Raw genomic sequence first — 26,125 nt, 5'->3', positions numbered from 1 at the left:
ATTAAAGAGAGGTAATGAAATTATCACAGAAGAGATCAAGATATGCGAATGCTTTAATAACTACTTCTGTAATATTGGCGCTTTTTTGGCTGGTTAAATAATTAACAAATACACCCATGAACTGGATGAAAGAATAACATTAAAGTATGAAAGTACGGAGTCAATATACCTACAACCCGCAACTGAACCCGAAATACTAGCTATTATAAAATCCCTAAAGGCGAGTGCTGGACATGACCAATTAAAATGTGAAACAGTATAAAAACTTGCCCCGCTATTAACACATATACTTACTAAACTGATTAACCTGAGCCTAAAAGAATGTCGATTTCCGAACAGTTGTAAAATCGCAAGGGTTATCCCAATATATAAAGGGAGCTTGAAAACTCAAACATCAAACTACAGGCCCATTTCTGTCCTACGAATTCTTTCAAAAATATACGAAAGAGTAATATACGATAGGCTAAACAACTTTCTGAACTTTCTGAAAAATCATTTCATCGTACGTGTAAATGTGAAATATATTTGTTTGAGAAACCTTTCATATAATATTATGTATTTCAGCCGAAAATGTATACATTTAGTAGTTTTATGTGATATGAAGTTTAGTATGACCGTGATATAAATGAAGATAACATCAGAATTGATTTTAAGGCCGATGTAGGCACAATGAACAATATTCCGAAAATAGCGCTTATGCCTTGTTCACACGATGCCAGTATTTAGTCGAGTAGTTAGGGGTAACTAAAACGTCCCGTAGAAATTGTATGCACTGGTACCTTGTGGACAGAGCGCATAGTAGTAAGTAATTAATTGGGGGGTACTGCTATCCACTGTCCAAGTATAGACGCGCACCCCGACGCGCCTACATTAGTATTTTGAAAATACAAGGAGGACAAAATTCACGTTTGGACAGCGCTGGCGGAACAGTGCTTTAGTTACCACCAAGATTTAGTAAAACTATGTAGATGCATTATTCCTGTACACATTAGTTAGCGTTCATTATTTAGTAAGCGTTCTAAGATGGTGAGATATGAGAAACGGAGATATGTAAATACGAGGAGCGCGCTAATATTAAAAAAAACGATAGTAATTAAGCGAAAATGGTGAAAATATTTAATAAAACCGACTCGTTTTAATAGAGCAAAAATCTCCTGACAAATGCTTTATTTGAATTTAAAGATGCAGTTTGAATTATTTCATACGCATAACATATTATAACAGGACAAAACGTGTTTTTAATAATTTTCGGAGCATACTTTGCCATTTTTTTCTATCGAAGAAATTTCATATAATTAACGTTTCGGCATAAAAAATGTATAGATATTATCATAAAAAATATTTTTTTTCAAAATTAAAAACTTAAAGAGTTAACGAGAAACTTGTTATAAATCTGTAGAAATTAAGTATGCGGGGGCATACCTGAACAATATAATTAAATTTAATGTGCCTGCGCGTTCCACACGCTCTTTTGTCCTGTCCAAAGTACATCAATGCAATACCAAATTCTTACTTGAACAGACTGTGTAATAATTAAAATTACATTATAACAAGAGTGGACATTTTCAATTACGATGTTAAATTTGTCTGATATTTCATTAGTATGTAAGTTTTCTGTTGTTTATAGTTATTTAATTCTGCAATGAATTGAATTTCTTTCACGTAGATCCTATCTTTCTATGGTTACCGTGACTATAGGTATACACGTAAAAAAAAAATTCTCTGAATTATTATTATCGTGAATCAGATTTTGTTGTTGTAATTTTATATAAAATCCTGTATTGAACTTAATTATTTTTATATTATCCTGTATTATATTTATTATATCTCGTCTTAATATGACACCTTCAATTACACGAAAATAAGCTCGAAATAAGAGGCGAAAGAAATGACAGAAGAAGTCAGGTATGTTCCAGGAAGGGTAGTATTTTAGTTTGGCGATACTGAGTATATCTACCACTACAGGCATATCTTTAACAGTCCTTTTCGCTTGGCTGTCTCAATGGTGTTGTAAAGGCTGCAATAGAATTTGGTATGAGCGCGTCGGCTGGTGGATTAGATTTATGGGAATTCGAATAGGCATTCCGTGATTCTTTTGTGAAATCCGATCCGTCGGAACAGTTTGCTTTCGATCAAAATTGCTCTATGTCTTTGTCGGTAAGAGAACTTACGTCGGTAATTCAAGCTGACGTGTACCTGGCGTTTATCGACTTTTCTCTGCCTTCTATAAATATAATATGCATGTATTATACATATAAACCTACGGAAAGAAATTTTCTAAATGATAGTGAAAATCCCATCAAAATCCATTGCGTCGTTCAGAAGAATTAAGTGCACCAACAGACAGATACGAATAGCGACTTTATTTTAGTATATTATGGATATCTTGACTAGTTATTTTTTTTGGAAACTTTAATTAGCGACTAAAATCTCACTGTTGATTTATTTTTCATGTCGGAACAGTGAAAACTTATTACCACGGCGTTTGTATGGTTAAAACGGCGTTAAACGAGGCTTAAGGCTGGCTTTACCATACCAACGTTGAACCGGTGTATAAGAATCTAATTAGTAACCACCTTACTAATAATCTTTAAATCATACCAAACTCATAAAAAACCATTTACTATACATCGAAGGATGTGTAAAATTTAAAACACGTATTAAGTAAGCCCATAAGATAGTTATTAATGTTAAAATTACACTTTTTACAGATATGTTACGTAACCAGTTCATGGCCGAATGGTTTTATTATAGACGAAAAACAATATGGCTTTCAAAAGAAAAAAAGCACAGAAAATTTATTACAGGATTTTTCAAATTATATTAATAATGAATTAAACCATAAAAGACATGTTTTAGTACTATTTATAGATAACTCCAAAGCCTTTGATACAATTGACCCACAGAAATTATTAAAAATCTTAGAAGCAATTGGAATTAGAGGTAACCTACTTAATTTGTTTAAAAATTATTTATTTAATAGACATATCTGTGTAAAAATATTAGAAAAAATGAATGGGAGGAAAAAAATCTATGCTGGAGTCCCGCAGGGGTCGATTTTGGGTCCAACCCTTTATATTATATTTGTATCAATAATTAAAAAAATATTTAAATATGTAAGACACTTTGTATATGCTGACGACACTGCTCTTGTCATATCCGATGAACAATTATCCATTGCGATTAAATATATGCAACATGACTTTACGTCCCTGATAAAATGGTCACATGACGCAGGTCTAATCATTAATACCAAGAAAACTAAATTGATGCACATACGGTCTCCACATGCTTCATTTCAGATCATGCCTAAAATAATTTCGCATAACGTTATATGTATTCATCAAAACATTTTACAGCCCTGTATGTGTGAAAGTATTGAACTGGTAAATGAATACGTTTATTTGGGGGTGACTGTTGATTGTCATTTCAAATGAGATACACAAATAAACAAAACTTGCAAGCGGCTGAGAGCGATAGTGGGTAGGATATACAAACTGAAATGTTTCGTTCCGGTGAATATTTTAAAAATTATTTACCTATCACTCGCAGAATCAACTTTACGGTATGGTTTAACTACTTGGGGTCACTCTTGTAAAACTAATTTAAACCACCTGCAATCAGTACAAAATTCTATGGTTAAGTTATTAGCTAAAAAACATATTTTTTCACAGAGACGAAACATATCATTGTTGTATCGGAATTTAACAATATTACCGGTGCAGGCCTTATTATGGTACAAAATATTGATTCAACATATATCTGAGTCTGATTATAAAAAGAAAGTGGATCATGAATATAATACAAGGTTTACAAAGAATGAAGGAATGCTTGTTCCAAAATATAATAATAAATACGGACGGCGAACCCTAGAATTTAACGTGCCAAAAATGCTTAACATGTTACCCATTAATATAAAAAATTGCGATTCTACAAATAGATTGAGATATATGCTGAAACAATGGTTACTAAATAGAGATAGTTTATATTAATTTAGGTGTGTTAATTGTATAGTTATAGTAATAATAGTATGTGTGTATGTATGTAATTAATCATTAACATCCTGTTGACAAACTGCTTTATTGCAGTTTAACGGGATTTTAGCTTGAAAGGCAATAAAGAAAATAAAAAAAATGTGAACTTCTTCCAGATGTCTGGAGCCAGTGAGACTATGGCATCACCAATTGGGTTATGTTGTGAGGCTGATGGATAGTGAGGAGGGGAAGAAGGTGGTAAAGTACCTGGCTATTAAGATCTAGTCACCAAACACGGCTTATGCAATTTCAAGCAACGTTTCAATTATGAATGATGGTTTTTCACCATGGCTTACTGAAAGTATCTTCCATTTTGAAACGTTCCGCAAATATTCTAATTATTGCTCATACACAACTGAAATATACACAACAGCTCAAGTTCGATTCTATCATAAGATTGTAACGATTAAACATCACAAATTAAAACATTAATGAGATATATTATAGACATAGACAAATCACACACTTACTTTCACATATTTTGGTTCCTCGGAACGGGCTATTTGCCTAGTTAGGAACCAATAATTTCGACCTGATAAGGTACAATAATCTATAATCACTAAAAATATTTTAATTATATCTTGTATAATATTGTACTGTGTGTAAATCTAAAGGAATAAATAAATATTCGATGTATTATTTGTCAAGAGCCTCTACCCTCTGACCACGCAGTCCGCCGAGTTGCATTTCATCCGAAGCGTCTGGCTCGTATCCAAACGTCATGAATTCAATCCCCTGCAAACTATTATCCTCCATCACTGAATCAGCAATAACTTCAGCTTTTAACGAATTTCATGCGAATAATTGTTGCTTATAATAATTTGTTATACTTTGTGCCAAGCATAAAAACCTTGTCTTATAAACATTAGTTTATCATTAAAAATAATTTTCAAACTTCAGGCTATTCGTATTAATGGCTTTCTTTAAATATAAGTTATCACCGGAGAAAGATGCTCTCAGTAGTCTCTGTGAGACCACCCAAATCGGAATGTTACTGGAAATGACTTGGGTTATGTTTAGTGACAAGATAACATTTAGAATAACCAGGTTCATATCCCTTTCCCTTCCTCGCTTCCTCCAGCCTCAAAGCAGCCAGATGCCAAAGATCGATTGGACAAAAAGAACTTTTGTGGGATACATATTAAATAAAAAAAAATCATGCTAATACAATATACAATGTAATATCCTACCCCTCTCTGATATTCTGTCGTGCTAATATGATTTCTCTCTCTGTTTATTTTTTACCTATATTACGACTAGTAGTCCAGTGAACACTAGATTAAAAATCAAAATTTCCTCTGAAGTCATAGGATTTGTAATTAGGTATTTAAATATCTACCAACTTAATTGTGAACTATGTACTTTTTATTTCAAATACGGAATTATACAGGGTGCGGCAGAGAGGACGGACGTTTTTGAGATGGGTAGTACTCTCCCCCTCCGTCTACGAGAGAGGTGGGGGGGGGGTGCCGCTTGACTCGTTAGTTTCTAGCATTGTTTTACCAGTTGTCGACATGGAGCCGTGGACGGTGGAGCACCGCGTTTTCGCCTATGATTGTTTCGTCCGAAATAATGAGTCAGTCACCGTCGTACAGCGTGAGTTTCGTCGCCACATTCATCGGAATAGAGCTGTTCCCTCTCGAAACACCATCCTTCGTTGTGTTGAATCACTTCGAAGCCGTGGTGAACTGATCAACAAAAGACCAAGAGGAGCTCCGCGAACAGTTAGAACTCCTGAAAATGTTGAACGCGTTCGGCAAGCCTTTCTTCGCAGTCCGACTCGATCTGCCCGGAAACATGCTGCTGCACTTCGCCTCAGTGATCGTTCAGTAAGGCGAATTTTGCATATGGATCTCCGCTTTCACCCCTATGATATAGAGCGATGTTGGAGAGAGTCTAAGCGAACTTCCAAGAACGCCTCCAGCACTGCATCAACGATTTCGGCCACCACATGCCTGATGTAATTTTCCACACTTGACTGTCTCAAATGCTATTTCCTCGCGAACCTGATTCCATCAATAAATTTGTTTTTGAGTAAAAATTAACTATTTTATAATTTTTTTAAAACCGTCCGTCCTCTCTGACGCACCCTGTACAATTTGCCCGAAGAAATGTCACTCGATTAGGATTCTTTTTTCAAACTTTCTCTAGGCCGCAGGTTCTACAGTAATTATTAACAAAAATATCAAACACGAACACCAGGGGGTATAATCAAAACCTCGTAGATCACAAGGCCGGGAAATTAAATCAAATCAGCATCCTACCTTGTATGCTAACCTCCAAAAAAGGTATTTTTTATTTCAAGTAACTAAAACATTTCAAGATGTTTCAGTTAATAAGAATAAATTGAAAAAAAATTAAAACGATTTTTTTTGTAAAATCCCATACAAGTTAGGAGGCTGCTTTGTATGAGTGTCCCAGCCATGTGATCTATGATGTTTTGGTATGACTCCGATCGTAAACTGGAACCGTAAATATTGTGACGTCATATTGTTGCCTAACTATTTCCACCAATGAAAAACTCTGAAAGTCTATGGAATAAACTTTCAGAGTTTTTCATTGGTGTATGGTATTAAGTAGGTTCTGATTGAGAAATGTACTCTCTATATATTGGCATATCTATGGTTTTTTAGAAGCGATTTGTTTCATAGAAAAAGCCCGAAGATATCGATCTAGTGAGTGGTTTATTTAGGACGGACTCCATCTTAAATCAGAAACTGTACGTAAGGAAGAAATTTACAGACATTCGAAATGCCAAACTGTTGTGTGAAAACAGGACTTTGCTACTCTTAGTCGATTATATAACAATCCATTTATTTGTATGTTTAAATTTCTGTTCTTAGGTTAGTTTATGATAAGATGGTTAGGATATAACTAAAACAAGTTTTGTAAATTTTAACCCTTTAGTCTAATTTGTTCACTTCGGGAACAACTTATGTGATTTCATAGAAATCGTTCTATCTCCCTTTCTATCATGATGACTTATATGTTCTAAACGGTTTTAGAAAGAGAAAATACCACGATCTATATTTAAATCTAGAAATTAACCACAGAAGAATTAAAATCTGCCCCTTTATGAAACCAAAGGTTCCGAATGCCTTTTGAAAAAAAAGTGAAAATTCGTGATTTTTTAAACTGATTATTTTTATACGGAACTACAGTACAATGAGATGACAGTAACGTTTACCATAAAATGGGTGAGTTTTTCCTATTTTTTTTGTTATCAGTAATTGTATTTACTAAAAACGTAAGGTGAGCCATTTCAAACATTTCTCATGTTCACATTCCAAATTTAAATAAATCAAAAATTATATGTTTATTTATTATAATAAAATTTGAAATTGTATTCTATATATTTTTTTGTTATTGGTGCCCTTTTTTACTCATTTAAAGTACGCTCTAGCGTGTTTAAATCGCACTTTATGGAACGCGCGTTTTTTAAAGTTACCATGGCAACATCAACAAATCAACAAATTGTAAAGCCTAAATGTCAATTGTGTTTTTCATTTCCATGACAACAAGATATTGTGATGTCACATCACGAATTCATTCATAGTTCTTATTTCCAAATTTTTAATAATAATATCAATATTTATGTTTTCAAAGTATACCAATAAAAAAAAATAGCGTAAAGTATTCGTGGATAACTGGTCTTGAAAACACTTGCTTTATTTCACTCGGCTACGCCGTCGTGCTCGAAAAATCGCGCGTGTTTTAAAGAAATGTTTCTCTACTTATACTTAAATATACTATTAAAGGCAGTTTTTAGTTTTCGGATACTTTCTATTTATATATATATAAATATTCCATTTATTTCGATTTTATTGGTAAGCGGAAATACTCGGATCTTCTGTCGAAATATGGCTGACGCTAAAGTCGTAAAAACAATATAATTTATCATTTAAATACAATGTATTTTATTATAAGGGTAAATAAATGCGTTTTCGGAAAGACAAAGAAAAAACAAGAAATCTTTTCTAAATCTTCTCGCATTCATGTATTTTAAGTCTCCTTGCCTAACATTTTCCAAATAGCCACGTATATGTTAGGAATCTAAATCTATATATCGGAACTGAAGTATGGAATTGAAATCAAATAACCAAAGAAAAGATCGAAGCTGAAATAAGCCTCCAAACGAAAAGAGGGTACTGAAGCGGAAAAATCTTTGTTAAAAGTATTTCCTTTGAGAAAAATGCGCTTCAAACGTTATTTTTAATACAAGGTTTTCATCTTTACTCAAATACTGCGTTACAATACCCAAACTAGTGTGTACGAGTACGTATGTTGTACAGGATGCGGCCAAATAGACAGTGTAGTTTTAAAAGGCTATTAAAAATAAACGGCGCAACCTACAAAAATAGGGTTTATTTTATAGTATTTGGTACATCGTGCCGTTTTATGCATCAATTCCTGAAGATTAGGCGTCAGGTAGGTATGCTGTCCTTGTTCTATCGGTATTACAATGGAAGATGCTCTGAGGAACTAGCGTCATTGATCCCTTCGGCACCGGTGCGTAGTCGGGATACACGCCAAACGCGCGCCCAACATTTGTACACAGTTGACACTTGTCACATGAGAACGGGTCGCTTCTATGATTCGTTCTTAAGTTCAACAGCTCGGCTGTGGAACGAACTGCCGGCCTCTGTGTTTCCTCCCTCCTACAACATGGGACTCTTCAAGACCCATGTTCACTCCTTCCTCTCCACAAAAAGACCCTCCACACAGCATCCCCAAAGATGACATAGGCCCTGAGGGAAATTATTTTCTTCAGGGCCTCCTGTGTGGAGTAAATATAAAAAAAAAAAAAAAGATGATATCAGAAGGATGATGGTCCCGAGCAACGATACATTGAAGGCCATTTCTGAAGTTTTCGGCCGCATTTTGGCACATCTCGATGGGTATAGCGGCGACGTCCTCCCGAATTTGATCCTTGAGTTCTTTCAAAGTGTGAAGCCAATGTGAAGCCACAAGAAGAAGTCGCAAATTGCAGTAGCAACGAAAAAACGGCAATTTTCAAGAAACGTGCGGATGGCGAAGCCCCGGTGTTGTTCGAACCAAACCAACGTAATGACTGAAAAAAGCACGACCCTCCCGATACGATGAGACTCCAGGTTCTTACCCTCACTGTACGGGATGTACCGGCCCTTCAAAACTGCTGTTTATTTTGCTGTACCCTGTATATCCAAGAAAGTTCTTTGGGATATACATATTTTCTCTTTGAAATCTGTTCAATATCGAGAGAATGTGCGGATAGGTGAGTGGAAATATTGGGTTCAGCATTGCGTGAAATTCATAGATAGTAGATATAGCTAAGGTTTTATGTAATATAATAACTAGCTCAGACCCGTAAAAAATCATGGAAATTTATATTTAAAAAAAACAAAGGTATAAATATGCATATATATATATTTTTTATTTGCCAGAGTTAGATCATTCGTCCATAACTCCTGGACACACTGATTCCAAAATTCCTACCCACCCCTCATAACTTCTTACATGACAGAACTTTATCTACTTTGTTTCCAATTTTAAAAAACCTCCAACAAAGCATCCCCAAAGATGAAATAGGCCCTGGGGGAAATTATTTTCCTCAGGGCTTCCTGTGTTACTCCAATATTTACGTATTTTTGTTTGTTTATTATCGCGTTCAAATTCACCAAATTGGGTTGCCGAATAGGTCGTCAACACTTTCAACCAATTCAGTAGATTCTAAAATAAGAATCTCTTTAAGAAATAACCATTATTTTTCTGACAACATAAAAAAAGACCAAAAAGTGTCTGCTTGCTTGTTCATTATAAATTTTCTTGACAGGCGGGTCATTCGAAATTTGAAAATTGTCAAGTAAAGTTATAATGAACAATACAAGGGAGATAAATTTGTTTTTGAATTTTTCATGTAGCTGGAAATAAAGTGGCGCAGTGGCGATTTTTTGCAATATTTGGAAAGCTATAAAGTTTTTCTAAAAGTTAATGATTTTTATTGCCTATTTTTTTTCATGTTTAAAAATTCAAATATGTCCAATAAAAAAGTAACTTTTTCAGGAAATAGATGATTGTTTTAGATTTTACAATACTTTCAGTGGGAATTTAATGAATTTATTAAATACATTTGTGGCTTTATTTTATGCCAACGGTATATTTTTTTCTGATTTAACTTTTGCTAAACTACTGCCATAGATAATGGAATCAACAAAAGTAGGTCATGAAGACATTATTATTACGAAACCGAGAGCACAAAAGTGTCACTTTCCGTTCCACAGCCGAGCATTTGAACTCAAGAACGAGTAGTAGAAATGACAAGTTTCGCGTATTTTCTGACTGTTCACCGGTGTTGAAAGGATCAATGATACTAGTTCCTCGAAGCATCTTCCATTAAAATACCGGTAGAACAAGGACAGCATTCCCATCTGACGCATGTACACAAAAGATTGCAATCCGTTTGTTAAGATTTCTTCTACCTTATTGCAATCCGTTTGTTTCTACCTACACACCAAACGCAAAACATTAATCAACTCTTTCGTGCAGTTTGGTCAGCATGCTTCCATGTCACAAATCTCTCTATGTTTCTATTATCAGTGTACTTATCAGTGCCACTGTTTCAATTTTGTTTACCGTTTTTCCTTCGTTTTAAATCGCTGTCAATTTACTAGACACTATTTGGCGATTATCACGTATCAATTGTTACTACACAATAAAACCAATGGGTGGTATAATAGAATTTTATTTTTGGAAATAAAAGGTACATTTATGGTTATGTAAGACAACAACTTGAAAGGAAAGTGGAATACATAAGGGCGGCTCATATTCTTGTGACGCAAATAGAGCACTTTAATAGACGTAAATAAAATGCTGGGCAAACTTATTACCTAGCTGCTCGAGTGATACCAATTTATAAATGTATTTACTGTGGATACGCAGTATTAATTTCATATTTTATTATTTTCAATAAGCGTAGCGATGTCCTGTTTTAACTCGGCCGTTGTGCATTTCATCTGTCCACAAATTTTTTTGTACGTTCCGTTTCAAGATTGGCGTGTTGGATACTGCATTTTATATGAGTTTGGGTCCTTCAACGAACTGTCAAATCGGAACAATCAAAATTATGGTACCTACTGAAGAAAATTTAAATAAAGTTTTAAATTCCTTATTTGAAGTTAAAAAATATATTTATAATTAATTAGGTAGGTATTTAAGCACCTAATTACAAATCTTATGATTTCAGAGCAAATTCCTTTTTTGGTGTATTAAATAAGAGAATATTAGAAACATACTTTTTTGGCTGCGATGTCTACTGTTCACAGAACTACTAGTTTAAATTATAACTTTGCATCTCTTTACTGAATAGAATAGAAGTTAAATTATAACATTGCCTCTCTTTAACTGAAGAGGATAAAAGTTATACTATAACAAAGTCTCTCTTAAACTAAATAGGATATAAGTTGAATTATAACATAGCCTCTCTTTTACTGAAGAGGATAGAAATTAAATTATAACATAGCCTGTCTTTAACAGAAGAGGATAGAAGTTAAATTTGACGAGGTGTCCATATTGTATCTGTTTAAATTACAAAAAAAATAAGTACGTAAATAAATAGGTATTTTTAATTTAAAAAAAAATTATAACTAACTACATAAATAGAAGCTATGTAATATTAATACACACAACAATAATATTTTTTATTTTATATTGTATGAAAATAATACATAACTAGCAGTTAAAAATTATTTGGTGCTAGGCCCTGCGGGCGGCACTTGGTTGGACTTTGCCCAGTTTAGTTGATACTAACAACAGTTACATTTAATAGGTAGATATTAGGTCATTCACAGGGAGAGGGTGAGTAAATATTGTTAAAACACGGAACAGGAAGGAGTTAATGAGTAATAACATGATCAATTTAGGCATAATAAGAATGACAGTTGTTTGAATAAATGAAATTTTACGTATTTGTGATGGATTATTTCAAATGAAACACTATTATTGACTACATGTCTACAACTGATATTAACTGTTATCGTAACTAATATAATTTGCTCATAGGAGACTTGCAGTGCTTAAATATGTGTTACGACCATCAATGTCTATAAGTTGAATCAATATCGTATAGTTTGTCACAACAATTAAAGATAGTTATAACAAAGTTGACTGAAATAATAGATAATTACATATTGATTAATTGTACCCGTGTTTATGAATAAAAGGAGGGTAATTGTGCGATGAGATTAGCAGTCGGTTTAATTAAAAGGTGTTAATTTTACTTCAACTGATGGTAATTCTTTACCTACAACTGTTACTGTATCTAATAAATTTTAAAGTTAGATTATATATACACCTTCATCAGGAGAGTAAAAATCTACATATAAAGGTAGATTATTACAATATAGCGCCCCTGAGGTGATATCTCACAAAAGCGGCGCTATGCAAATCGTCCAATAAATAAATAAATATAATGTTTCCTTTTTATTGTGTACATATGCATTGATATACAATGGAAATAGATAAAATAATGTTATCCGATTAAACTTTATTTGATTGAAAAACATATAACTTTGTTAACATCACTTTATTATATACAACCAATACATGTTTCATGAACAAAGTTCACCTCATCAGGAGTAAGTATAGACCTAAGTCAAAAATCAAATATAGATTACAGTTGGAAAGAAGAAGTGGAAGGAGGGGGGAGGGGTAAAAGTATAATATATTATAAGAATTAGGAATTACAATATCGTTAGACGGGAAAGACCAGTTAAGAGGGAAAATATTTAAAAGAGAGTTTATAAAAAAAATTCTTGTTAATTTTATCTGCTTTTATATTAACATGTTTTCTAATTTCTAAAATTTCAAAATTATTTATTTGCGATGCTTTATATCCTGTGTGAAGTATTTTAAGACCTGAAAAAAACAAATAGCATATAACCAACCATAAAACAAATAGCATTTAATAACGGTAATTATAATAAATTGATTGTTGAAATACTGAATAATAAATTAAACATATTCTCTTCAAACGGTATGTTTACCATATTTATAAAGATAGAAGAAATAAACAATGGAGGAGAATTCTATTTGTGGATAACGATACTTCTAAAATTATAAATAAAAACATTCCTGGTACTATTCAACCGGCGTTTTAAACTATTAACAAAATGAAGAAATGTATTCTTAATTATAAAGATAGCGATAATCAAATAAAAAATCAGGAGTTTACAAACTCAATTGTGATGATTTTAATTTCTTTTACAAAGGTAGAACCAATAGAAACTTTAAGGTCAGCACTAAACAACGTCTCAGGGCTCTAAATGAAAATAGTGAATCTGAGTTTGCAAATCATCTTTAGAATAAAGATCACACTTTCGATAAAAATTCAGGTCTTAAAATACTTCACTCAGGATATAAAGCATCGCAAATAAAAAATTTTGAAATTTTAGAAATTAGAAAACATGTCAATATAAAATCAGATATTATTAATAAGTAAAAAAAAAAATATAAACCCAATTTTAAATATTTTCCCACTCAACTGGTCTAACGATATTGTAATTCTCAATTCTGATAAACTCCGCCCACTCTCACCCCTCCCCCCTCCTTCCACTTCTTCTTTCCAATTGTAATCCATATTTAATTTTTCACTTCAGTGTATACTCTTGATGAAGTGAACTTCGTTCATGAAACATGTAGAGGTTGTATATAATAAAGTGATGTAAACAAAGTTATTTGTTTTTTAATTAAATAAATAATGCCATCACAAAGTGATAAGCTTCCAGAAGAAATTTTCTTAATTAACCTTTTTTTTCTTAACCCTTGTTAATGGTCAAATAATTTTGTATAACTATGTGTATTTTTACTGCATGTTTAAATATTCGCGCCAGTCATTTGGTTCGTTCTTATATCGCCAGAGGTGCGCTCTGTCGGCCATCTATAGCCGCAGTGCGTATCGGCCATATTCAAGGAACGCGTGATTTTTTTTATAAACTTCAAACATAATTACGTAATTGTGGATTATTTTCATTGTAATGTAATTAATCCAATGGATAAGGAACATTCTAAAACATATTTTCTTCGATAATATCCAAAAATTATATGAGCAGAAACGATGTTTTTGAAGACATCTCGTATTACATGTTGCGATCTCATTTCAGTATGAAATCGGGTCTTAATTTAAAAGTCTTATTTTTTGGATCCGGTCGCCTGCAAACCGAAATGAACCTTACGGTTGGTTAAAATTGAGGGCCAGAGTGGTATTTTTTTGCCTGCAGACCCCCTACGTGGAATTCGCCCGAAACATACGATTTGAATTCGACCAATCAGAGGGCCTAGACCGTCCAGACGCTAGAGTAATAATATTATAGATATCTTATCTTAACAATGATTCTACATTAAAGGAAATAATAATTTGTTCACTTATCTTAAGATTGAACGGGTTTAAAAAAAAATCGATTCTCCAATTTGAAACTATGGGGACGGATATTGAAAATGTTAACACCCTCAAGGCCAATACTTCTCTTACCACTTTCAGTCTATTATTTTACAGAAGACTTTTTTCCAGAGATTTTTTGATATTACAAAAGAATTATTTTCCAAAAGTCATTTTTCACATACTAATCCCATTATCAACTAAAGATTGACGAATGAGCACTATATTTGAAATTGAAATCACCATCCTAAATGAAATCCTTCATAATCTAAGGATTAAATAAGTTTTTTTTAAATTGTATACCCAAATATGGCATCTTGTCTTACTTGCTGTCTGTTGAATGCATACTTTTAAAGCTTATTTCCAAGCAAACACAAATCTCTATAAGAGCTTTTATAATTTTGAAAGGATTCATTTATAGTTACGTTAGTGCGTTATCATAACTATCACATGACTCCACTGAACATTTGAAGGCGACTGATTTAGTAAATTCTTCGATCATAAATTTATCGACGTGACCCCGTCGGTATTTCAGGCTACGTTATTACGTCAAGACACAAATAGAATTGGATATACGTTGGAACTTCAGAAACACGTTATATTATGTACCTACGCTGTTTTCGGTCAACATAAGTTTTCTCGTTTCGATTCCACTTCTAGGTAATTGCTTGCCGATCGACTCAATGTATTCCTTCGATAACGAGGAATAAATCCCATACATTTTTGATTGGAGCTCACGGATCAACTAAATGAAATTTTTCGATAAGCCACGATAAACCCCGATATTGTCTATTCGGAATGATACAATATTTATCCAGGTTTCTACGAAACGGTGCCGCCTGAAAAAATGTCGATATTTCCACTTATAATACAATCATAGAATATATATTATAACACAAAAGAAGGGTATGGCTTACTACGTGCCTGCAAACTTCAGCCATAGTCGTCAAGACTTGTTCAAAATACCACACGGCAGAAAAGGTTTTCTAGCACAATACCAAGCGGTATCTACATCATTTTATATCGGTACAATATTATATCAGGAAAGTTGCGTTCTATGTCTTTTTTAATCATTTTTCTCCGAATGGTTCTAGCAAATACACAAAAGCCATAAGAAATAAAGATAACTGACAACGATTTGTCAGTTCACAAATAACACGAACATCGGTCATCGACAGTTGTTAATTCCTAATAGGTCGTTCATAAGGAATTGCGTCCAATGTCCGCGTGTAATGATCCCATTACAAGAGGAATGGTGTGATACTTAAGCCCTTCAGATGTCACATGGGCGATTGATGGTTACATCAAATAACTATCCTAATGCTGCCCGCTTTCACGAGTTCGGGCAGCTCTCACATACAAATAACTATATCTAGGACACAACTCAAATTAAGTAAATACCTAACCTTAGTTCGATCATCTCCAGAAAAGTTTCCACAAAAAAACTCAACACATAAACACGCTACAATGTTCACAGAAAACTTATTGATCCCAAAAGCAAACAACACTATATTTCAAAAAGGACAACACTACATGGCCATTAAAGTATATAACAACCTTCCACGTAGCATCAAACAAATAACCGACATACTTAAATTTAAATCATCACTAAAAACATTTCTTTTAAACAAATGTCACTACACCTTAAATGAATACCTTACATAAATTAAATAACTTTGTTTTTTATTTTTAAAAGATAATATTCTACTTAAATTTTTTTCAAAAAAATGTCTGTACTAAAGTAGTCTTTTGAATTTCATTTTAACATGTTGATAAATATGTACTCAAGTATCTAGAAAGTTTAGATAATTTGCTGACGCACATATTTATGTACAGGGTTTTCCAATAAGACGTGTTATTTTGATATTCAATCGTAAAAGATCAATGGTTTCGTTGCTTGTGTAGCACGTAGCGCCATTTTGTTGAAAGTAAACGTTGTCCAGATCAATACCATCCAATTCCGGCCATGAACAATCATTAATCATCTCTCACTAGCGCAATCCATTCACCGTAACTGTTGTTCCAGCCTCATTTTTGAAAAAGTAAGGTCCAATGACTCCGCTGGACCATAAACCGCACCAAACAGTCACACGTTGAGGAAAGAGAGGATTTTCAACAATAACTCTTGGGTTTTCCGAGCCTCAGATGCGACAATTTTGCTTGTTGACGAAGCCACCGAGGTGGAAATGGGCCTCATCACTCAAGATGATTTGCATTTGATTCACTCAAGTGAATTTTAATAATTTAAATGCGTTGTTGAAGCGTATATCGTTCCATTTTTATTAATGACGTAGTTTTTACTTGTCAAATGTTAAAAAACGATAGCTTCAAAAGTAACATCTACCGAAATAGCGGGCTATTCAAAATAACAACTCTTATTGGAAAACCCTGTATATCGCACTTTACGTTGAGGTGTTTTTTCAAGTGTCTTTCCACTGTTACAAATTGCTTCATTGCTGTCACGAATTATGAAACATAGTTTAGCGTACCCACGTTGAAGTACGTCATCTACACTTTGTTAAAAACGCTACTTGAGGGCCGATCTGCCGCCCCTTTGATCGGACGTGTGAACATTACCTACCAACTTGTTCATGTTAGCAAAGTGTCATTAAGTCAAGTAGGCGATAGAGCTGGAACAAGGAAAATGTGCCAAGTCAGTTGTGTGTATCGCACATCATACTATGTCATTACGAACTTGATAAGAGTTTCTAATTATTTGAGATTCCCACGGCCAAAAGCACTACGTCGTGTTGCGCTTTCTCCTTTAGCCGACGTTTCGTACAGCTTTACAGTGTTCACATCTGCCCTGATGATTGACATTGTAACGCTGTCCTGAACGTTTGCTAAAGAAGAAAAAAGCGCAATGTGGCATCATATCCCATGTTTGTCTGCAAAATAACTATATTTTTTTTAACCGCTTCATGCTTTTAAACGACTCACGCTCGCGCGCTAAATGCGTTCCAATTTCTGCTAGCCCGAGTGACGCTCGCCGGTTTCGACTTGCAGCGTTCTATTTTTAGCTAACACAAGTAACGCTCGTGAAAGTTAGCGATGTATTTTACTTAATTTGAATTTGCCTGCAGTTTAGATCGGTCGTGTTTTTGAGTTGCTTATTTCGTTCTTATTTATATTTTAATAGAAAAATGTATAAACTTTGAATAAAAAATTTTAAAAAACCTGATTTAAAAAAACACTAGCATTAAGTGGTTTTAATGTGCACATTAAGACACGACACCTTATTTCTGACACTGCACCAATTTCTGACGTATACAACAATTAAACTCATTTTACGATTTTACCAACTGAAGCAACATTCCTACATACATTGATATTATTGTATTAAGAACTTTGTACCTTTCTTTCTCTAACCCATGTATATAAATGGGAGTATTTGAGTCTTATTTGTACCAAAAACATAATTGACTTACTAGTGTGAGATTGTGCGTTTTTTTCCTTTTTTTAGTGAGTAACACAACTTTTACATTCCGTGATGATTGTTTATATGATTAACCAAATTTGAACATTAAAAAATAGTAGTACCTATTTCAATGGATTTGTGTTAGTTTTTCAGCTGTTAAAAATTGGTACCATTTTTACCAAAGTGACCATATTTCTGACATTTATGTCAGAAAATAATGGATCTCTCAATAATCGTACATGTAAAAACCTACAGTTTTATTGCGAGATTGATGAAATTGTGCGTACTTGACATTTACAACAAGAGAAAGGTCTCTACAAAACCGCCAAACTCTGCGTAAATCCTGGGTAACGCCGGAGACTTCAGCTAGTCATATAATAAAAGTGGCGTAGCTTTGATTTTTATAAAAATCTACAGTTTTATTAAGAGATTGATGAAATTGTGAGTACTTGAAATTTACAACAAGAGAAAAGGTCTCTGCAAAACCGCCAAACTCTGCGTGAATCCCGGATAACGCCGGAGACTTCAGCTAGTCATATAATGTAAGTGGAGTAGCTTTGATTTTTATACAATTCTACAGTTTTATTGAGAGATTGATGGAATTGTTCGAACTTGACATTTAAAACAAGAGAAAGGTCTCTGCAAAACCGCCTAACTTTGTGTAGAGCTCCGGCAACGCTGTAGTAATATATTTAAAAAAATCTGGAATGTTTGAAATGGGGAAAAAAGTGGAACAGAAAACGTTCTAAAGAAGAGGAGAATAGGATTGAACAATGGAATCAATTATAGAAAAAATCCGCAACTGGCACTAGGCAGTTGAAGCATTTTGAACTGAAGACAATGTAAATACCTAATAGGCTTATGTAATTTTGTCTGCTAACAAAAGGAATATTTTATTTCATTTTAATATTTTCAATATAATAATTATACAAATTATGTTTCTCCAAAATACCGATGAATGTGTAGGTATATTTCATTTTTATATAATTTATACAAATAAATGTTGTTTCACAGAGCTATGCAATTTATTCGTTGGTTTGTCAGTAATGCCCCCATCCATGTCAAATACCATTTTGGTACGTCAGAAAAACCAACAGCCATGTAAAATATTAGAATATACCTACCAGATTCATATAGATTTTGGTATGTCAGTATTACCAACAGTCATGTCAAATATTATAATTACATTGATTTTGGTTTGTCAGTATTACCAACAGTCATGTTTAATATTATAATTACATTGATTTTGGTTTGTCAGAAAAACCAACAGCCATGTAAAATATTAGAATATACCTACCAGATTCATATAGATTTTGGTATGTCAGTATTACCAACAGTCATGTCAAATATTATAATTACATTGATTTTGGTTTGTCAGTATTACCAACAGTCATGTTTAATATTATAATTACATTGATTTTGGTTTGTCAGAAAAACCAACAGCTATGTCCTATATTAAGAAATACCTACCAGATTCACATAGATTCTGATATTCCAGAAATGGTGTTTTGTTAACATGATACATATTAAATGATAATAAATATTTAATCGAAATAAATTTTTAACAAAATAAGATTTTATTATTCTAAATTAAACAATGTTTCAAAAACAACAAAGTTTCGTGTCACAGAGCAAATTTTTGAAAAAATAAAATGACTGAACGTGTCAGAAATAGGTAACATTTTAAGTACTATTTGTGGCTTTTTAAAATTTATATAAAATAAATCACTTTATAAACACCACTATATAATCAAAAATAATCGACATTTGTCAGAAAATTACTGTTTCAATTATTTTGATTAAATAGTAAAAAAGTTTTTCTTTTAATTAAAATAATAATGTTTATTTAAAACATGTTCTGAAAAGATTTATTTAACTTTGAATTAAAGACAGAGACCAGAGAGAAATAATAGTAGATATCAAAAATGTAATTTATAATTTTCGTATTTCGCGTCATTGTGAACACACAAAGGAGGATTTAAATTCTTTTGGCAGCCTTGGGCATTTTCTCTTTTGCTAAATTTATGAACACGATCGAATCATAAACATGCTCAACTGCTCGTGTTGTACGTTGTATGTACCGGACTTTTCTTGAATTTATGAACATGGACAAACAAACTGGACATAACGGTTGTGGTCAACAATTTTATTGCATTATACCTTTATAGTTAGGTCACAGGTAGGATAAACTGTAGAAAAAAAGGGATTTTAAATTTAATGGTCATACATTCATTTATTGTTAAGCAGAACGCAATCTACGCGTTCATGGATGGCGTTAATTTAATTATTTTAGGAAAAAACGTTTTACAAGTTATGTCTTAAGGCGATGCACTACGTCGTATAATATTTTGAATCGAATCGCTATCAATAAAACACCTTACGTAGATGGCGACAAGGCTTAAATTACCACTTAACACAATCCACCTTTTTTATTTATGCAAAAAAAACATGGCCAAAAAGTGCCTTTTATTTTATTTTGTGGATGTTCAGGCACAAATATTTAAATGTTTTTCGACCATTTTATAAATAACTTAATTTTCCATATTATACAATAAAACCATAACCAAAAATCGGTTCGTAAATACGAGATTTTTAACTTTAAACTGTTTTCATAGGCCTTATACATTCTTTTTTTCTGGACTTATAAAAAGACTTATCTAAAAAATACTCTATTATTTCAAAGGCCAGGATGTATTCTACTCGCAGTATTTAATTAAAGCATCTGAAACATTTTTAGGCCACCAAATTTTCAAATCAAAAACACGTGATTTTGCATTAATACGTCGTGCATCACCTTAAAATATTAAGATGAATTGTTTGTTAGTGCATGTACACATGGAACGTGAATATGAATAAATAGTTTTGTCCGTATAAAAACTCAATTCTTTCAAGAAAGGAATACAAGCACAATATTGTGTCGATGATTCAATCGAATAGTGTATTTGTATTCTTTGACCCAGAAATAAATGATTATCAAAACCAAAACTAAATGATACGTAAATATTATAATGTGTGTATATATTATGTTACGATGATTTAGAATTCTATCCAGCTTTTTTTCAATAAAATAATAAAGTAAATGAAAATTTAAAAAAATAAATAAAATTCTAATTAATTATAATTTTAACAGACTTCCGACAGAATCCTTGAATCTCTCCTGTTATACTCGAAAGAGGCAACTAAATTACCGTCAAAATGTTTCTGAACTGTCAGCTTCAATAATGTCTGAAAGCAACCAGCCTTGCAAAGTCACTGACTGGAAAACATCAAAAACATCATGTTATGCCGCGTATACATAAGCGGGATTTTCAGTTCGAAAATGTATTCGCGCCATTATTTTATGATTCCAATTTCCATCTAGTTTACCCGTCAGTTTTCGTAATACAATTTGGGACTGGGTATGGTTACTGCCGCCCAGTCAACCATTTATTGGATAACCAACACCCCTTTCATAGGTCACCCCAAGTGGTTCGCTACGTTTGTTGACTTTGCAGGGGTGCCTGGGTTCATGGGTTGAGGTTTGTTCGGGTCTTGGGGACAGATGCGTCTGCCCACCAACTGCCAGATCGGGAGAGACTGGTTGAGGGAGACCTTTTGATCTCTTCAGCAGGACTATCAGAACATCGCCTTGAACCGCAGTGGGAGGGATGGATTTATACTTTAGTCACTCATAGACATATTGACCCCAAGATTCACTCACCCCTCATACCTTTTTAATTCCCACAACTTCCTCCCCTTCTTTTTCTAAATGACTTTCCACCCAGCTTCCCCAAAGATGACATAGGCTCTGAGGGGAATTATTTTCTACAGGGCCTCCGATGTGGAGCTAATGTAAACAAATTATTTTCTTATAATGAACCAAATTACCAACCGTCACACTTCGGGATTTACGGATGGGTAGATAAAATCCTTATTATTTTCTCATTTGTCATACATTAATTTTAAAGAACGTAAATAAAATTCGGCAATTTCTGGCTTACCGTAAAACCCACCGTTGCATTTATTCTGTCACTACCCACGCACAACAGAATCAACCCCTCTCCCATGTGCTAAGAATGAATAGGTGAATATGGTATAAACGAGTATAGTAAATAAGCCTCTAAAGCTCCAAGCTGGCAACTATGTTAATTACTGCAACCAATTTACCACAACACCCCACCATCTCCAAGCTGGCCACGCACACCGTTACCATGTCGCGCTACACGCCTATGATAATTACTGCAACTAATTCACCGCAATACCCCAACATCTCCAAACTGGCCACGCGCACCGTTACCATGTCGAGCGACGTGTCTATGTTAATTACTGCATCTATGTTATACACATAATAATACACAAATATTAATGTATCTGTTGAGACCAATAGAAGTTTTAATCCTGTGACCACGACCAAGACCACGCTATGAGGGTGCTCTATTTTCGTAGCATGGCCTATTTCAGCATATCGCACGCCATACATTCCCGTTGGTAGTCAAACTATGGTGCGTATAGCGTAATGTGCCGTCTACCTTATCCTTGCAAGCGGGCTCCCGGGAAGGCAGGTCTTACCGCCGCCATGTCGCGCGACACGCCTATGTTAATTACTACTACCTATCATAAATATGTGTGTGATTGAATTTATCTGTTGTCCTTGCAGGCGGGCTACCGGGAAGGCAGGTCCTACCTGCAGAGCAGCGCGCCCAACATCTCCGAGCTGGCCACGCGCACCGTCACCATGTCGCGCGACACGCCGGACGGGACCCACGGCTTTGGCATCTGTGTTAAAGGTGGCAAAGACGCAGGTAAACAAAGAAAGTACTTTTCTATCTACTTTTAATTCTTATTAGTAGCGCACTAGTGATTCAAAATGTTTAACTAAAATAGTATCATTTCTTGAAGCCCATGCCTAGAAAATTTTATCAAATTACTCGATAGTATATTTAGGAGCTCAAATAAATCTTTGGCCTCTCGTCTATTGGTATTTATACTTCTCTATTACTTCTCTTCTTTAGCCATGCCTTACTCATTAGCCCCAGATAGCTAACGTTCGTCAAAATGACGAGCATCATATTCAAATCTACCGTATGACTCGTCACGTGTCAACATAATGGCAGCTCGTGTGCATTATGTTATTTTTGAGATACCTACTGACTAATCGTCATTTTTGGTTGTTTTAATAGCTTTTAAAAATTTGTGAAAAAATATAAGTAATAAAATATAAAAATATATTTGATTGCCATGGTGATGTATATATTTTCTTATCACGGTGTCAAAGAAAAAAAATAATATGGATTAGAATTATACTTTTATATTTAGTGTTCAAAGGTCAAATTTATCTAAAAACACAGATTTTAGGTACGCGATTTAGTACTTAAAACTTGAATACAGATTCCTTTTTGTTTTCATGTTGTTTAAATTATAACCTCATCATTCTATATTTTACATAAAATTAAAATAAATAAAATGTATTTACGAAAAAAGAATTCAAAAAAAGTTCGTCAAAAAGTCGAATTGTTAGTTTATTTAGATAAATCTAACAACTGTAGCTATACGGGGTTAATGAGAATAATATTCTCCCTTCCTGTTTCTCCAATATTTCCTGTTTTGGTCCAAGGCCAGCCACTACTCGCATCTTAAAGTCGTTCCATCTCTTTTGCGGTTATTTAGTAGACCCATGCATTTATTTTTACGGTAAAAACATTAACAATTGGCAAAGTGGCATGATATTCAGCTATGAATAATCAGGTATATTATGTGGGCTACAACAAATGAATTCTCATATATATTTGACTGTTTTGTAAAATGCACCATTTTATTTCTTTAATTTTTGTTTATTACTGATTCATGCAGCTAACGAAAGCAAGAAATTGAATTTTTATAAATCTGTAAAAATCTTTATTGACGCAACAAGCCAAGGAGAGTCTAGGATGCTTATGTACCCTTCTGGACGGTCTCATGATGTATCGGTCAATTTCTCTATAATTATTGGATTATTTCCATAGCGCCGTTTTCGTGAGAAAATCACCCCAAGGGCGCTTAACAACTTATAATTCCAAGGACGTGGTCTCCCAAATCTCTACCCTACAAAATTCTTCATAGTAATAAAATTATATTTTCAAAAAATTTAATATGCCCAATAATACTAATAAATGGGGCTGTTCGATGATCTGACGGTCGTCAAATGTGTCGTCGGTTTGAAAAATCCAGCCTTGGTAGTCATCTGACAGTAGGTATTATTATAGTAATTTCTGCTAGAGGAAAGGCGTACTTATCGTACCCAGTAAAACTACCGGGTATATTTGCACCGTTCCTCAAACAGTTGGTTAAATTGTGGTAAGCAAATGGAATCTAGTTTAGATATTCCAATCAAAATATGATAAGAATAATAATATACCCATAATAGTCTACTCTACACAATAAGTAATATATGACGAAACGTATCTATACGCAACATTTTTACCTTTTTTCTAAGCCCGACATTCCACTTGCTCGGTAACGATATGAAATCTACAAAAACTGGAGACCGTGCGCAGAAAAGTAAAGTTTGCAGTGCAGCAATAGTGGGATTTTTCTGAGCAGCGTCTCCGGTTTTTGTCAATTTCGTGCCGTTCGTTACCGATCCAGTGAGACGACGGGCTAAACAGTTTGCGTGGATAATGTTTTGCTTTATCGATTATCAGAATTAATTAACAGACATCAGCCCGCTGTCAAGCCAATGAACATGAAATAAAGAAATATCCAATTTAGAATCGTCTAAATAAATAAATACTCGTATCGATCGAATACAACCTTCATCGCTGCAAACCGAGGCTTTTCACTTCTATTTGATGATATCTAAAAATAGTCGAGCCCGTTCCTCACTCATCACTCCTCGCCAACGCAAGCCAGTTAATTGAAAGTGGACCTGCTCGCTACTCGGCTGTAACAAAAATAAACAGAATATCAGCAACCCAAATAAACAGAAGTGTTTAATTACTTTGTTAGGGGCTTAATTATTTGAAATTTATGCGGAATATCAGAGGAAGACCAGTATTGTTTATTTAATTGATTTCATGCGAAATTTAATCAATTAGTAAACGATTCGCGTGTGTAAATTGATATAGTAACATTTATAATATTTTTTCTCGGAAGATTTTTTTCCATTTATATTTGTGTTTCAGGTTAATAATTTGTTATCCTTTGTGCTTTGCATAAAGGATAACAAAGTCTGGTAAATATAAGTTTATCTTTAATAAAGAAATAATATTTTAAAAAGTATGAATATAATTTATTTCGACGCCACATAGTAGGTATTACTACTAGGTAAACTATGCCTTTCCTACAAAAATAAAGTTGGTTGGTTTCAGGTGAAAAAATTAATAAGCAATAATTGTTGAATAAAATATTAATATTTGTTGAATTATTTGGCGTTAAGTAATTAGATAAGCAAAGTCTGTCTATTTTTGCGCTTAGTTCTTCTAAACTACGAAACAGATTTTGATAGAGTTTTCGTTATCATTTAGAAAATTTCTTCCGGAAGGTTTATGCATAATACATGCATATTATATTTAAAGAAAGTAGAGAAAATTCGAGTAATGCCGGGTACACGTCAGCGAGTTTCCCAGCTAAATAAGAGTTTTTCACAGTAAAAATAAATAAAATAAGCGTTTTCTGTAAATAATTTTTTTTATTGTTTTTTTAAGTATTTCTTGTCTCTTTATCGTAAGGAAAGGCAATATTTTGTTTTACATTATAATACTATATGACATGTAATGCTTTTTCACAGATAAAAAAGATGTTTACAAGTGATAAAACGACAAGATAGAATAATATTAACATACAATATTTCCTTGCCAAACATTTTAAATTTATTTAAGTGTGCATGGGGCATTTTTAAAGTTGAAAATACTTTAACATCGAGGCAAGGGCAGTGAGTTTCTGTGTGAGAAATTATAAGGATTTAGTAAAAAATTTTATTAAAAATTAACTTCAAATAATAGTAAAGCAATGTATAAGTCATCTATATTAAGAATATGGCATTAACACGTAACTTTAAAATGTCACCGGAGACCAAAAATTCTCTAAAGTTTTTTACTCAAACTTTTAACACCCTGTACACTACTGAGTGTACAGGGTGTTAAGAGACGTGCCTACCTGAGTTACGTTAACCAGTGACTCCTGACACAATTTTTTTCACATGTCATCATTTGTCAGTCAGCCGAGTAACCACCTATCCCGACCAATACCGTCTGTCCAATACCTAATGTTTAAAAAAATATATATGTTTTTAGTTTAAAAATATAT

At 33.5% G+C, this 26,125-nt stretch overlaps 1 protein-coding gene across 1 annotated transcript in view; it reads left to right on the top strand.

Moving 5' to 3' along the window:
- Window positions 1-26,125, top strand: part of LOC149424476 (whirlin-like) — a 309,865-nt gene that overhangs the window by 163,513 nt on the left and 120,227 nt on the right. The window contains exon 3 of the mRNA XM_089631069.1: window positions 22,500-22,644. Coding sequence (XP_089487195.1) covers window positions 22,500-22,644 — 145 coding nt within the window. The remainder of the gene's footprint in view (window positions 1-22,499; window positions 22,645-26,125) is intronic.

This window comes from Hesperophylax consimilis, chromosome 4 (assembly GCF_061612785.1).
Source record: "Hesperophylax consimilis isolate HC1 chromosome 4, BYU_Hcon_1.0, whole genome shotgun sequence".
In the NCBI taxonomy this organism is placed as follows: domain Eukaryota; kingdom Metazoa; phylum Arthropoda; class Insecta; order Trichoptera; family Limnephilidae; genus Hesperophylax; species Hesperophylax consimilis.
This window is presented reverse-complemented; position numbering and strand designations above follow the sequence as displayed.